The sequence below is a fragment of the Panthera leo genome, chromosome C2, assembly GCF_018350215.1.
Source record: "Panthera leo isolate Ple1 chromosome C2, P.leo_Ple1_pat1.1, whole genome shotgun sequence".
Taxonomy (NCBI): domain Eukaryota; kingdom Metazoa; phylum Chordata; class Mammalia; order Carnivora; family Felidae; genus Panthera; species Panthera leo.
This window is the reverse complement of record NC_056687.1, coordinates 82885724-82901291: the sequence shown is the minus strand read 5'-3', so window position 1 is coordinate 82901291 and position 15568 is coordinate 82885724. Positions and strand designations below refer to the sequence as shown.

At 51.8% G+C, this 15568-nt stretch overlaps 3 protein-coding genes across 6 annotated transcripts in view; 1 reads left to right on the top strand and 2 right to left on the bottom strand.

Moving 5' to 3' along the window:
• Positions 1-12: 12 nt before the first annotated feature.
• Positions 13-5607, bottom strand: ALG3 (ALG3 alpha-1,3- mannosyltransferase). Of its 3 annotated transcripts, none has more exons than XM_042956049.1 (9): positions 5406-5607; positions 3145-3244; positions 2912-3059; positions 2644-2804; positions 2037-2157; positions 1402-1607; positions 1181-1257; positions 404-548; positions 13-263 (listed from the first exon to the last, which is right to left on the bottom strand). In XM_042956049.1, the coding sequence occupies exons 1-9, from the start codon at positions 5599-5601 to the stop codon at positions 101-103; spliced, it is 1317 nt and encodes a 438-aa protein (XP_042811983.1). In that variant the 5' UTR covers positions 5602-5607; the 3' UTR covers positions 13-100. The 3 variants fall into 3 exon arrangements, with proteins under 3 accessions (XP_042811983.1, XP_042811986.1, XP_042811984.1); XM_042956052.1 differs by having other exon boundaries at positions 5443-5607; XM_042956050.1 differs by lacking the exon at positions 1181-1257 and having other exon boundaries at positions 404-546.
• A 728-nt stretch (positions 5608-6335) lies between these two features.
• LOC122198342 (EEF1AKMT4-ECE2 readthrough transcript protein) overlaps positions 6336-15568 on the top strand; it is a 32295-nt gene continuing 23062 nt past the window's right edge. The window contains exons 1-3 of one of the 2 annotated variants that reach the window (XM_042902953.1): positions 6336-6560; positions 11510-11793; positions 12301-13098. In XM_042902953.1, the coding sequence (XP_042758887.1) occupies positions 6365-6560; positions 11510-11793; positions 12301-12588 (768 nt within the window). In that variant the 5' untranslated portion in view covers positions 6336-6364 and the 3' untranslated portion in view covers positions 12589-13098. Of the gene's footprint in view, positions 6561-11509; positions 11794-12300; positions 13099-15568 lie in introns of those variants that run through there. The other variant, XM_042902954.1, reaches the window with a different exon arrangement.
• On the bottom strand, positions 14192-15483 carry CAMK2N2 (calcium/calmodulin dependent protein kinase II inhibitor 2). The gene is made up of 2 exons (XM_042902956.1): positions 15188-15483; positions 14192-14313 (listed from the first exon to the last, which is right to left on the bottom strand). Exons 1-2 carry the CDS (start codon positions 15354-15356, stop codon positions 14243-14245), a joined length of 240 nt encoding a protein of 79 aa, XP_042758890.1. The 5' UTR covers positions 15357-15483; the 3' UTR covers positions 14192-14242.

Sequence of the window (15568 nt, the reverse complement as noted above, 5' to 3'; positions counted from 1 at the left end):
GCTGCACAGCAGTGGGCTTGGTAAGGTTTATTGGGAAAGGCATAGAGTCTATCCCCATCCAGGGTCCTAAGAGTGGACTGGAGGGGAAGGGAAGTGGATCTCAGTGGGCTTTCTTGCTGTGCTGGATGCTCCTGGGGAATGGCTGGGGGCCCAGCCAGAGCTGCAGCAGGATGACAGCATGGCATATGTGCAGGGCGGCAGAGCTGCAGGATGTGGAGGGGTATGTGTTCCAGGAGAGCTCAATGAGGCCCAGCACCAGCAACCTGGAGAGGAGAAAAAAGCTCAGGTTTTGCCCAGTTTCTAGACCTGCAGCCCCGTAGCTCGCTCCCAACCCTCCACAGTCAGCCTTGCGACGAGGAACTCCCTAGCCCTTCCCACTCGCCCAGGGTGTCCCAGCCAGTACCTGAGCAGATGTGTAAGCCAGCGTGCAGGCGTGGCCCATAGGAGGTAGGGCAGTGTGTGGAAATACCAGACGTAAAACTGGTAGTGGAGGGAGCGGCTGAAGCAGATGCCAATGAAGTTGGAGGTGAAGAGGGTAGAGATGATCTGTATGCAGTGGTCAAGGCCAAGGGCAGGAGCAGAAGGGGCAGGAATTGGGATGGGGGGGGAGGGGAGGAGGGGAGAGGGAGGTTCCAAAGCAAAGGGGCAAAGGTTTTGGGGTCAGATAGCCCCCTGGCCCTGCCATTCCGAGATGCATACTTCTGGACGAATTTTTTAACTTCTCCAGACCTGTGCCTCAATCTAATGTGGAGACAGTAATACTGGGGCCATAAGGCCCAGGGAGTTTAAATCCATCACTTACAAGCTGTGTGACCTAGGTAAATTACCTAAACTCCTCAATGCCCTGATTTTGTCATCTCTAAAATGAGAATAAAACAAATAAACAAACAAAACCCTCCCTATTTCAGAGTCTCTTGTGAGCTTTACATGTTAGAATGTATGTAAATCTCTTAGCACACCAGGCAGAGTGAGTACTCATAATGGTAAATCAAATAATATTTAAGATTAAGAATAAAATACACTTAAATATGTAAAGTGCTCTCCTCCATGAACAGGGCCTGTGGCTATTACTGGCACCTCCTTTCCCTCCCCCAGGTCACCAGGCACCAGGGCTAACAGACCAGGACCCCAACTGTACCTGGCGAGGGCAAGACTTACCTTCCCATGATTTAAAGGATATGATTGGGTGTGAGGGGCTGTGGTGGAACCTTCCTTTTGGAGGGATCCTTCAACAGCGACAGGATACTTTCCCCCGTCCTGGGGAGAAGCCATTCAAACATTTATCAAGCCCCCATCCTAGGCCAAACTCTAGATTCACCCCCCATGAACTTCACGTCTCCCCCAAGCAGGCCCTACACTCCTTGCCCCAACTTGACCCGTGACACTGCTCCCCTTTCTCACCTGTGCCACTTGCAAAGGGCAAAGAGCAAGAGCAGGGTGAGGTGGGCGGCCAACAATGCCAGGTGGAAGGCACGATGCAAGAAGAGGGCCTCAGGCAGGAAGCGCCAGTTTACTGTCCAGCGGAAGAGAAACTGGCGGCCAAGGTCAAAGGAGCGGGACAGGTAGCCAATGGGGTTCTCCAGAAGGAAGGGCAGGCCCAGCACAACCTGAGGATATGTGTGATGTCAGCAGAGCTGCCCAGGCTCAAGTCCAGCCTTCATGCTAATCACCAAGGGGAGTGGACAGAGGGTGTAGGTCTCAGAGGTTCTCAAATTCCCACCAGGAATAGCAGGAAAGCCAGCCTCCTCATCGAGACCAGAGTCTGGGGCCAAAGAAGCTGAGAAGGCAGGTAATAACAGTGCTTTAAGTTTAGATTCATCAAGTCATAAATGGGCAGAATGAGAGAGACCCTCAGAAACCATATAGTTCAACACCCTTATTTTATAGCTAATAAAAGTAAAGCCCAGAGGTAACGTTGCCTAGTCCAAAATCAACTCCAAAACCCTGTCTGTTAGTTCTGAGGAAGTCTCAACGATGGAAGAAGGCCAGAGAATGGCCTCCTCTTCATTAGAAAGGGGAAGGGGTGGAAGGGGTACCTGAAGGACAGCACAGATGCCCAGCTTGGGGAGGGCTCCACGGAAGCCAAATTGCATGAGGAGAAGAAATAGTAACCCAGGGGCGAAGAGTAGCACGTTCATCTTCACAGAGACTGCCAGGCTAGGGTAGGGAGGGGAGAGGAAGGGTGGAGATCAGCTCCAGGGCCATGTATCCCACACACACATAGCAACTCCTCCCCTCCCCTGCCACTAAGCTCTGGGATGGGGTCCACCCTTAAAACTGCTGGAAAAAGGATAAGCCAGCCTGGGAGAAGACTGAGAGTAAGGAGCAGATATCAAGTCTCTATAACCAGACTGAGCCAGCAAATACATATTTACAGTATTCAGAATGTACAAGGGCCAACTCCAACAACAGATGCTGTCTAGAGGGAACAGAGGCTAGGAACAGGGTATATGTTCTTGAGGGGTGGGGCGGAGACTTTCTACAGATCCTAGACTTGTCCAGTGGGACCCTGACTGACCCATATATTGTCTGGTCACTCCCTTACTCCCTCCGCTGCAGAAAACTGGGGGGGGGGGGGGGGGGGGGAGGGGGGAATGATGGAAATACAGAGTAAGAGAGGGGGGAGAAGGAAGGGGTGGTGACCTGAAACAGCAGCAGCCCCAGCCCCAGCGCTGGGCCAGCAAGAGGTTGATACTGAGGAAGAGCAGCGCCATGGCCACTGGGTCATTGAAGAGCCGCAGCACAAAGATGGAGTGGACACGGTAAGAGGCACAGCACATGAAGAAAAAGACGAAGGGAGGTACCTGAGAAGTGGGACAATGGGGAACAAGGTCAGCTCACCAACCCTGAGCCATCCCGACTCCCCAGCACAGCCAGTTGGGGCCGCCTGTTCCTGGTAGCACGGACTCACCTTGCAGGTCTGGTGGTAGATCAAGAAGACAAGCAGCAAGGTGGCCAGGTAGAGCACAGCAAAGATGTGCTGGGCCATGCGGATGTCAGTGCCCCTGCCAGTGGCGTAATACAGCCCCATAAAGATGTACACAAAGCCAGCTGGGTACCTGAAAGAGGAGTCTGGTTCAGGCTATTCAGCCTGGTATCCAGTCGGCCCCTCATGTCCTCACTGAACCTGCTATCCCCACTCACACAAGAGGTCCAGTGTCACCCTGCAGTTGGGTATAGTCATAGGTGCCATTGATGACGCCCTCCACCTGGGCCATGTAGGCCTTCCAGTCAATCTCTGTATCTGGAAAAGGACAGAAATGGTGTGGTTACTTCCAAGTTCAGAACTTGTCTGCCCCCCCACACATCCACCCATCAAAACAGAGTCCCAGGGGCGCCTGGGTGGTTCAGTCGGTTGAGCATCCAACTTCAGCTCAGGTCATGATCTCGCAGTTCGTGAGTTCAAGCCCCGTGTCGGGCTCTGTGCTGACAGCTCAGAGCCTGGAGCCTGCTTTGGATTCTGTGTCTCCTGCTCTCTACCCCTCCCCAGCTTGCACTCTGTCTTTCTCAAAAAATAAATAAACAATTAAAAAATTTAAAAAACAAAACAAAACACAAGAGTTCCAGCTCATTCCCAAGACTTCTATCACAACTCTTATCTCACCGCCTATCTGACATTCTCTGGGTGAACCCAAGCATCTGCAACTTGTCTGTAATTGAACACAACCATCCACTCCAAATCTGCTCCCCTTCCTAGGTTCCATGAATGGCACCATCAACCTCCCAGCTGCCTAGGTCACAAACCTGGGTAACATCTCTGACACTTCCTTCTTTCTTATTTCCAACACCCAATCACCAAATCCTGCCTATTCTTCATCCTACATGACTCTACTATCTCATCCTCTTCTGCTATTACATATTCAAATTTGGACCGAACACAATTTCTAGCCTCAATGATGCAACAACTTCGTAATTCGTTTCCCAGCTTCCACTTTCACCCCACAACATATTTCCCACCCTGCAACCAGAAAGTGCTTCCTATAATAGAAATCATGTTAGATCTCTCTGCTTAAAACCCTTCAATGATTCCTCAAGGCTCTTAAAATAAAGACCAAACTCTAGGGGCGCCTGGGTGGCTCAGTCGGTTGAGCGTCTGACTTCGGCTCAGGTCATGATCTCGCGGTCCGTGAGTTCGAGCCGCGTGTCAGGCTCTGGGCTGATGGCTCAGAGCCTGGAGCCTGCTTCCGATTCTGTGTCTCCCTCTCTCTCTGCCCCTCCCCCGTTCATGCTCTGTCTCTCTCTGTCTTAAAAATAAATAAATGTTAAAAAAAAAAAAAGACCAAACTCTATTATTCCCATGTTTAGAAGAGGAACCTATGAATTAATGAGGTTAAGTGACTCGTTCAAGATCAGTGAGCTAGGAAGGGTAGAAATGAGATTAGAACTCCATGAGGTCCTATTAAATTCTTAACCACCATGCTAATTATCTCCTTAACACAACTTACAGACTGCTTCAGGATCTGGTCTCAACTTCTACAATCTCCTCTCTACCACCTGAACTTGATTTCTATCTATTCCAGCTCTAAAAACATTCAGTTTCTCAAAGGAAGCTGACTCTCTTTTGACTGAAGATTTTAGTTACAGGGCTCTGTCTACCTACAGTGCTCTTTCTCCTCCCCTTTTCTCTATTTCCTCAACTGGCTAGCTCTTAACCTTTCAAGGGGGACTCTAGAAAGCCTTCCTTAACTCAAGTCTGATGTAAGTGCCCTTTTGTGTCCTTTATGGTACCCTTACCAGTATAAGGAGTATGATGCACTGTAATTTTCTGCTAACTCACTTTTGTCCAAGCTCACACATCTAAATAGGGAATGTGTCTACCTTTTCCACCACTGTACCCTTGGCACCTAGTAGTGTTAAGCATGTAATAAACATTCAATAAATATGTGCTGAATTAATCATCTTTAGCAAGAAAGCTTTCATTCAGCCCAGTATCTAGATTCAGCCTGGAAAGGAGCCCCCAATAAGACCAAAAGGACTCAAGTGGTCACAGATTGCCATTATTGACAAACGACTTTTGAGACCTCAGAAGTGAACAGATGAGAAAATTGAGACCCCACAGGGGAAGGGACATGTCCAAAACCACAGAGGCATGAAGGAGCAGCAGTACATTAACTCGGACCCAAGCCTTTGATTGATTTCTAGGCTGGTTTATTTTCTTAACCTGGCAGGCTGTATGTTCAGGGCAGAGGGCCAATCTCTAGGGTCGCCCCTTCCATCATGGGGGAGGGATTAAGATAGCGTTTGGTTTTCTGTGGAGCAGGCTTGGCACCTGGGTAAAAATTACGGTCTGCAATTGAAGACTGCTTGGATTTGAGGGCTAGATTTCAGCTCCGAATCTGGGTCCCAGTTTAAGTAGGGGGTTCGGGTCCCTCTCCCTACCCTCCCCTCCTCCTCGGCGCACTCACATGCCACCCTGTGAATGACCCAGAAGGTGATGCCCACCTCCGCCAGGCAGAGGCAGGCGGCCACCAGCAGCGTGTAGCGCGGCTCCAGCAGCAGCAGGCGCCGCTCTTGCCAGGCGCGCCGCAGCCATTGTCCGCAGGATCCCGCCATTCGAGCTAAGGGACCTCCCCGGCCGCGTTTCCCTAGGCCCGCCGCCATCTTGACGGTGCGTCGCTCGTATTGGCCCGCTACCCCGGAAGCCCAACCCTTCTGCACTTAGGTTCCGCTCCCCACGCGGACCATCCCAACCGACTGATAGCTAACCAGTTTCCAGTGTCCTATTTACTCCACTAAAATTTACTTCTTCCACCTCTTTCCTGATGGACTTCACATTCCATTTGTGCAGGAACAATCTCACTCCTCCGTACATACTTGATTCTGGGCATACAGGTGCTAAAATAGATGCAACAGAAAAGCAACATTCCTGTTCATGTCCTCCCCCACTTGGCATCACACTTCGTCTGTGTTTCATGCCAGTCTCTCCTGGAGAACAAGACCTGTGTCCGCGCCCCTCTCGCCTCCTCTGTGAGCCTTTAGAGTGCTCAAAACTGGATAGAAATGAATCTTTCATTAACTTTCAGACTTCTTAATTGACGGAGCCGGACAAACTGAAATGAAAGAAGCCGTGATGAGCCGAGTGAGTCTGATACTAGTATGAGTTTGGCTCTCAGAAGTGAGGGCGCAGTGCAGTTGGAGGATTCAAGTTCTGAACCTTGTAATTTTTCCTACCCGGAGTATTCTTCAAAGAGCGCTTACTAGAGAACGGAAGTTCCACGTGTTTATGTTGAGCAACTGCAGGTGGTGGGCGGAGACACAAGGGCCACGCCCCCTGAATGCTACCATCCTGATTGGCTACATAGGGGCGCCAAGCCCAGTTCTAGAGGTGCGGGCTGTGTGTCCTGGCGGTTCTGCAGCTGCAGGCATGGCCTCTCCAGGGGCCCCAGCACCCCCGCCCGAGATACCAGAGCAGAACTGCTGGTACCGTGAGGTCCAGTACTGGGACCAGCGCTACCGGAATGCGGCTGACTCTGCCCCTTACGAGTGGTTCGGGGACTTCTCCTCCTTCCGTGCACTCCTAGAGCCGGAGCTGCGGCCCGAAGACCGTATCCTCGTGCTAGGTGGGTAGTCCTGGTGCTGCGCAGCCGAGGTGGAACTGGCTGAACCCGTCCTGTCCCGGCCTGGCCCTGTCCGCTTTTCTCGAGTCTGTTTGTCCCCCTTGGAGGACACCCGAGTGGGAGCCAAGATCCAGTACCTTCAGAATCTCGGTAGTCTTTAGCCAGGGCGACGGGAGTCAAGAGATTCTGGTTCAAGGGCCCCGTGGAGGAAGATAGTCTCTCTCTGAGTTTGGTAGGTGTCCTAGGACCCTGTCCCGGTCTCTCGAGAGGCAGCCTCGAGCACTCGAGAGCTCAGAGCACCTAGTTCAAGTCCCAACGCTAGTTGGCTGTATGATTTAGGATAAGTTGTGAACTCGTTCTAAGCTTCAAATTCACTTCTAGAAATGGAACTGCGAGCTCAAGTCGGATAAGGCACGTTAAGGCACCTGGAGCACGATGCCTGGCGTTTATCTGTTAGGGCCAATGGGCACCGGAAGCCACTGTCATCTAGAGACTTTTCTTCATTCTCGAGCCCTAACTGAAAGTTGGTCCTAACCCCCAAGTGCAGTGAGGACGAGGACAGCGCCTTCTGAGGTCGGAGGGGAGATTGCAGCCAAGATTGGTGTGATTCTCCAACCACGAACGTTCAAATGCAGGGATTCAAGGTCGGGTTCTGAGAGGTCCAGCTGCACCCTCAGGGTTTTCTCCCACTGCCAGCCTTGGGGGTTCCAGTGAAGTTTGAGCAACGGGTTTCCTTCCAATTATAGTTTTTATTTTGGTATTTGTAAAAGTATGTTTATATTTATGTGAAATATTTCTTATATATGAGACATCTATAATACAGTATATGTGTAAGATATAAATAATCTGTGTTTGTATACCCTACTCAATTTGAGAAATAGAACATTCCTAGGACTAGAAAGGAAGTATAACTTAGTGCTTATGAACTTGGACCCTGGAGGTAGTTAACTCTTCGCTTATGTAGTCTTAACCGTGGAAATCATGGACAGAAGCATAGAATCTTAAGCTGTGGAATCATGGACAAACACCTAAATTTCTGCACCTTCATTTTCTCAGCCTTAAAAAAATGAGTACTTACTTATTGGGTTTTTAAGATAATTGAGTATGAAAGCTATCTAGAATAATACCTGGCAAAATAAAAGACCCCATGTATATTTAAGGTTTTCTGTGTGGTCCCCCAAACCCCTTTTCCCCAGAGGTAAAAATTCTCTTGAGTTGTGTGCTTTTAAACCATTGTATTTGTTTATAAATTTACCGTAGATCTACGTTTTTCAAGCTTTAGTGTCCATCAAAATCACCTGGAAAGCTGAACCCCCCCCCCCCCCCCCCGAGATTCTAATTCCGGGGATGGTCTAAGGTGGGTCTTGGGATTCTGTAGTTTCAGCAGACCCACAGCTGATTCTCATGCTGGTGATTTGCAGAATAACACTGCCTTAATATCTGCTTGACTGGGAGGTTGCCTTTTCTTGGTAGAGGGGAGAAAAGTCTCAAAATCATAGAGGAAAACTTTCTAGGCAAGATTCTCAAAATCTAAGAACAGGACCCACAACTTGGGAGTACCCTATGGAACATTCCACCTTGGCAGACATAAGCTGAGCACCTGGTAGGTGTTAGGGAATGTGCTGGGCCCTTTTTCACTTATTTAGTCCTCGACGACCCATAGAAGTGAGTGATAATTACTAGAAGACTTACTCTAGGTTAGGGGTTGATAAACTTTTTCTGAAAATGGCCAAGTAGTAAATACCATAGGCTTTGTGGGCTATTTAGTTTCTGTCATAGCTACTCAGTACTGCCACAGACAATACATAAGTAAATGATACATAATAGCTGTATAGCAGTAAAACTTTATAAAAACAGATGGCAAGCTAGATTTAGTGACCTTTGCTCTAGGTCATTGTCTCAAGTTGGGTTCTCTAGAAGCAAATCTAAGACTCATCTTAGGATTCATGTCCCAGTCATTTATTACGAATGTGCTTGAAGGAGAAATTGATAAGAGAGTGAGGGAAGAGGGAAGGGGGAAAGGCCAAGGAGGATTGGGATCATAAGGCAAAGTTTCCCTGAGAGTAGTTTCAGCCTAAAGTGTCAGAAACCCAAACTGTCAGAACACAGGCCAAGACCTAGAAACACTCCAAAGGGATCTAGTCTGAGCACTGACAGTGCCTACTACTGTCACGCAGCAAGTAAGTGGTGAAGTAAGAGAGCCATTGGACTCCAGAGCTTCTATTTCTCTTGCTGCACAGCACAGATGGGCATAGAGAGGCATCTAGAACTCTGTTCAAACTGATAAAAACATTGTGAATTACAACCTAAAGGTCCTACTGATACAGGCAAAGTTGGAATGTCATTACTGAAGGTGAGTAGACCTCTTGAGACAGTTTAGCATAGTGGTTTAATAGCTCTGGTTCTGTTGTGAGACAGTCCTGTATCCGGATTCTGGCTCAACCACTGATTGTGTGACCTTAGGATCAAGTTTGTTATCCACTTTGGGCAGCCTCATTTTCCCCATTGAGAACATGTAATGGTGATTATGGGTATCTTCTATCTGGAGCTACCTTGAAGATGACCTGAGATAATTCTTACAAAGTGCTTAGCATAGAACCCTATGTTTAATGACTGTTAGTTATAATTATTATTATTATTGAAAATGGGAGTCAGAAATTGTGAAAATTGTGTGTCTTCTACCCATGGCTAGAATATCTTCGTGGTGGATGCAGGCATATGGCTTTCCCAGCTTTGCCAGTGTCACACAACTCTGATTCTCCTTGCTTGACTCTGTGCTTATAGGAATCTTTTGATCATAATTCGGCTTCAGTTTATATTTTCTGTATAGAGAAAAGGGACTGACCAGGATTGACAGCCTTCTCAGTCCCTATGATGGTTATTTTTCCTATTATAAGTTAGTGAATTGGTATTTTGGCTTATACATCTGTCTCTTGGTGCTGGGATAGGGTCCGCATAGCTCTGGGCTCCCATGTGATGGGTTCTTGGATGTGGCGCATTTCTCCAGGGCTCTGCTTCCCTAAAACCTCATCCAGGAAAGCAATGGCCTTCCCAAGACCCTTCTCTTAGTTGCTAGCCTCCAATCACTGAGGCAGCAGGACCAGGAATCGCTGCTTTGTAAGTATGATTTGGTTTGTGGTCAGGTTTTGTTCTCTCTTCATCCTTGGACGAATTTCTCTTGGAAGATGCCATTCTTGTACCATGGGGGACAAAGAAAGGAAATTTGGGTTCGTCCACAGTTGGGCAGAGCTCTATGGGCATATGAGGTCAGATGTGGGATGGTGAAGAGTTTGTGGGTCAGAGAACCCAGTGGGAATTTAGCCTGAACTGACTTAGGGTCTCTTGTTCATCCACCCTCACCTCTGATTCCATGCAGTGTATCTCTCTGGGCTTGTAGTTCCAGTGTGGAAAAACACACACTGGGTTTTCCTAGGCAAAATAGTATTCTTCCTCAGCTGTAGGGCCTGAGGAGGGACATAGGAAGGGGCAGCTGAGGACCAGCCAGCAGCCTCTCAGTGCCCTGTCCAGGTGCCAAACCCTACTAGATTAGGGCTATCCTAACAGCTGATCCTGTGATCCTCTTAGGGAGGCAAATGAGGATTAAAGGCAATCTAAGCCCAAGAGCTGTGGGTCAACCAGAACTGCCATCCAGCTCCATTTTCAGGCTGAGACTGACCACAAGAGGGCCTGGAAGAGGCCCACATACCTTCAAAGGAAGTCACACCTATGCTTTGGGTCCACATCCTGTCCTCTAACTTCTGTCCCATCTCTCACCATACTCTGCCCTCTGGGACTGCTTTCCAGGTACTTCCCACCAGAGTGTTAGGATTCTTCAAGACTCTGGTTGGTTATCACCTTCTCTGAAAGCCTTGGCTGACCCACCAGAGGTGGGGACAGGAGCCATCCTATGTGTTTTCGCACACTGTCCCTATTGAAACTCGCTTCGCATTATATGGCAGTTGCCTGAATACACATCTTTTCCTCCCACTAGAGCATGAGCTACCTGTTCATCTGCAGAACCCAATATGTAGTGCTCAATACATTAAGGAATTACAAGGAATCCACTCCACTGTGTGTCCCCACCGAGTTCCCCCACAATTGTTAATTCTGCCTGGGAAACCAAAGTAGGATACTAACCCCTAATGTGAAGTCTGATATCCTCAGACTGTGAGGGCTGATATCCTCAAAGGTTCTCTGAGAGGTTAGGGACTGGGATAATACTAACACTATCCAAATAATGTTATGGTTCCAATGATGCCAGTATTATCCCCATTCTGTCTATGAGGAAACTGAGGCTCAGAGTTGAATGACTTGCCATGGCTGTGTGACCAGAGGTAGCAGAATCTAGATCTTTGAACTCTGAAGTTCAGAGCTTCAGAGCTCCTGCAGCTACTCTCCAGCTGTTTTAGGTTTGTTTTTTTTTTTTTTTTAATGTTTGTTTATATTTGAGAGAGACAGAGTGTGAGCCCGGGAGGAGAAGAGAGAGGGAGACACAGAATCTGAAGCGGGCTCCAGGCTCTGAGTTGTCAGCACAGAGCCCGATGCAGGGCTCGAACCCACGAACTGTGAGATCATGACCTAAGCCGAAGTTGGATGCTTAACCAACTGAGCCACCAAGGCACCCCTTAGTTTTTAAATTTAGTGTATCACATCCTGCATGTAGGCTAGATATTGCTATCTTCATTTTTCTCAGTAGGAAATCCAAGTTCCTGGTATGTAAACAACTTACCCTAGTCTACACAGCCAGAAATGTTAGAGCCAGGATATGTGCCCAGTTCTGCATGACTATGACTCCAAAATTTGTGTTCTTTCTTATACTCTGCTGTTTCTCCCTCGGTATGGGAGGGTTTAGGCTGATAGAAGATGGGCCAAGAGTAGATGGATAATTTCAGGAGTGAGAACCAAATCTAACCCAGCCCTTTTGCCACCCATTCCATCCCTTCCTATCCTAGGCTGTGGGAACAGTGCCCTGAGCTATGAGCTGTTTCTTGGAGGCTTCCCTGATGTGACCAGTGTGGACTACTCATCAGTGGTGGTGGCTGCTATGCGGGTTCGCTATGCCCATGTGCCCAACCTGCGCTGGGAGACCATGGATGTGCGGGCCTTGGACTTCCCCAGTGGCTCCTTCGATGTGGTGCTTGAGAAGGGCACACTGGATGCCCTGTTAGCTGGAGAACGAGATCCCTGGACTGTGTCTTCTGAAGGTGTCCACACTGTGGACCAGGTGCTGAGTGAGGTGAGGGAGCCACAAGAAAGGGTAGACCAAGAGGTGGGGAGGAGGGACTGGGGTTTTGGGAGGTTGAAAGAACTCAGAAGTCAGAAGGAGATATAGTTTGGAATCGGTAATGGCTCACTTTTAGGACCATGGTTACCGGAAGGAAGGTTAAGCTGGGTAAAGATTATAGGGGCCTGGAGTGGCCAGGCTCACAGATGCTGATGGTTAGCTATTAAGCTGCCAATAGGGATGAGGTAACAGCCAGGTTCCAGATGGGTAACACAGACTAGGAGGGTGACAGGAAAGCAGTGCCCATGCACCTGACATCACTCCCATGCTCTTACCTGGGTAGAATATAGCCCTACCCCCATGAAGTGAGTAGGGGCAGAGAAGAAGGCTCACTCTTGCCATGGAGAGCCCTGAGCTATGGAACATAGGGTAGTACCTAGGAAGGCATCTGGGGCAATACTAACCTTTGAGAACCTGGAGATGGACTCCTCACCAGTGGCTTCTCTGTCTGCCTTGCAGGTGAGCCGGGTGTTGGTCCCTGGAGGCCGATTCATCTCATTGACCTCAGCTGCGCCCCACTTTCGGATCAGACACTATGCCCAAGCCCAATATGGCTGGTCCCTGAAGCATGCAACCTATGGCAGTGGCTTCCACTTCCATCTTTACCTCATGCAGAAGGGTAAAGAACTCACTGTAGCCCAACTTGCCCTTGGGACTGAGATCCTCTCACCCGCTAGACCTCCCACCTCACCCTGCTTCCTCCAGGACTCGGATCACGAGGACTTCCTCAGTGCCATTCACCTGTGAGGCCAGAGGCATGTCCTCCAGTCCTCCCTGCCTTTCTCCCCTGGGCTCTTCAAGTACTTGGAATTCCTGATTTAGGGCTTGGATTTAGGGTTGGATTCAAGGTGCTCACAATCCCAGAGGCACCATGCCTAAGATAGAGCTGATGGGAGCAACCCCACATGAAACAATACAGCCTAGGTTAAACTAGATCCCAAATCCAAGGTTTCTGGTTTCCTTCTTGGGTTCCTCAGATCTCTCCTGGATTCCCTAACTTCCTCCCCTACCCTACTGAACTACCAACGATTCATCCCCTGGGGCAAAGCTCAGCATAACTGCTCCACATGCCAGCCAGACTCAGAGACCTGCATCCCTGGGGCCTATTATTGACCCCCATTCAACCTGGATTTATCTACGGGAGGCTGCAGACTTTGAATCAAGATTGCTTTATGCTTCTGATCCTAGCTCCAGCCCAAGCTCTAGTGTCCTATCCTGCTTAGGTTGTATATTTACCAAAGGAAGCTACATTGTAAGATGTCCTCAAGTCAGATTGGCCTGCCTGTGTTTACTTGGCAACCCTCCCCTACCAGCAACATGCACCTGAGATTCCCAAGTTATCTGCCCCCTCCCCAAAAGGGATTGGAGCCATTTTGGCCTGGCTCCTGAGCAGACCAAAGCAGTGGCCACACACACACAGGGAGGTCTGTGTTTATTCACACACTCCTGGTACAGTGAGGATGGAGGAACATTTACAAAGGACACCCCTGGGGTGAAAACATCTCCAGGGCCACAGGTGTCATCCAAAGGTGCAGAGCAGTCCTCACTTGGGTTCCCAGGGGCAGGATGCAGGGGTCCAAGGTAAAATCAGACTTGGGCCCTTGGAAGGTGATACCTTGAGAGGAGGGGTCTGCCAGAGAGCCGCCTGGGGTCAGGCCTGGGCAGACTGGCCATGTGGTTGGTTACCATGTTAGGGCTTGTTCCATCTCAGACTCAACACCCATCCTATCTGCCAGGCGCAGAAGAGCGTGGCCGAGACTGGGGGAGGGAGGGCATGAACCATGAGGGGAGCCAGTAAACAAAGAGTCGGATATAAAAATACAAATGTGCTGAGGAAGTCCCTTAGAAAGAGGCTAAGGCTGGGGTCACGCCAGACAGGGGTGGGAGAGAAGAGCAGCCTGGAGGGCTGGGCTCAGGTAGGTGGGAAGCTCATGCAAATACGCAGCCAAACATCCCTGGCTGCGCGCGCGCGCGCGCGCGCGCGCACGCGAATCGACCCCGGCCGGTAGCCGGCTCTGCGGACCTGACCGGCCGGAGAGGGGCGGGGCAGGGGAGTCGTGCGGGAGGGGGCGGGTCGGGGGCCGAGGGCCGTGGGTCTCTGTGTCCGTTCCGGTGTGCGGGGTGGGGCTGCGGCCCGAGGTTCTAAAGTGCATGAGCGCGGCGGCGGGCTCCAGGCCGGTCCGCGCCGCCGCTACCGCCGCCGCCGTGGTGCTGAAGCGGACAGCTCCGGAGTGCCAGGCGGCGGCGGCGGCAGCGACTCCAACCCGGAGGCGGCGCGGCCCTGCAGCCCCCGCCCGCGGGCGCCTGGGCCGGGGCGGGGGGCGCCGGCAGCCGCATAGCCGGCCCGCGCTCCTGGCCGCTGCGGGGCTGGGCCCGGAGCCCGCCGCCCGAGCCGGCGCGTCTACACTCCGGACGGCGGCTTCTCCCCCATCCCCTTCAGCACGTCGTCTATCCGGTCATCCTCGATCACCACTGCGCAGGGAGAAAGCGCGTCAGCCGCGCGGCCTCGGGGGGCGGCGGCGAGAATGGGCCCCGTGTCCTCGCGCCCCGCTCAGCTACTTCCCGTGGCCCAGCGACGCCCCTCGGACGCCCGTGCCACTGTGCCCTCCCCATCCGAATTCTCCTGTCGACTCGACCCCACCGCCGAGCCCAGTCCCCTTAGACCCTCTTCCCCTCCCGATGCAGGAACGCCCCCTCTTCCAACCAGTTGTTCTACCTCCCGGTCCAAATCCTCCCGCCGCCTGAGCTCTCCTCCATCCGAGCTGATCTTCCTTTTGCTAGTGGGAGCCCCCTCTTCAACAGACCCTCTTCTCAAACAGAATTTTCGCCTGGTCCAACCCTCTCCTCACCCTAACCCTCTCGCCGCTTGAAGCCCTCTTAAGATCCTGGCACCAACAGAGCCCCCTCCCCATGCAAACAACAAGGACAACCGAATCCCCAGCCCCGCTGTCCTTTCTCCAATCGGACGTCCCTTCGCACCCGAAGGTTCTTCCGTAGCATCCACCAATTCAGCGTTTGATCCTGAAGAAACGGCCCGTAGCCCCACGTTCCCACTTCAGGCAGCCCCAAATGCCCCGGCCGGCCCCTCCCCCTCGCCCGGGTGTCAGGACTCTACTTCCAGAGGTGGAGAGCCTCGAATCCGGGGCACTGCGTTCCCGGGAGAGGGGAAGAGAGGGACACAAGACTGCAGCGGGGGCACCACCCCCCCCCCCAAACCCTGGCCGGCGAGCGGCTGGCTGCGCTGGTCTGCGGCAAGAGCTGCGGGCGCTTGGCGGGGAACCGCAGCCGGGGGGCGCCGGCGAAGGGTTTCTGGGTCAAGCGGCGACTCCGGGCCCCGGCCGCATACCTCTCTTGGCTCGGCCGATTTGGCCCAGCTTGGGGGGTCGCTTGGCTTGATTGCCCGCGAAGAAGGAGTTGGTGTCCTGCAGGCGGCAGCTGAACGAGAGGTCGGAGCCCTCGGGGTCGGCGGCGAAGCGGCCCATCTTGTCCTCACTGTAGGGCAGGATCTCGGACATGGCGGGCGCGGGGCGGGCGCGGGGCGGGCGCGGGACTGCAGCGGGGCGCGGGCGGCGGGCTAGCTGCCGGACCGGCCCTAGCTCAGCAGGGTAGCCGGCGGAAGGATGAAGTCATGCAGCATCCGGGGCTGCGGAGCCAAGCGGGGCCTCCTCCCCCGCGCCTCCGCCTCCCGGGCCGCTGGGCAGGCGGCGGCGGCGGCGGCGGAGGTGGT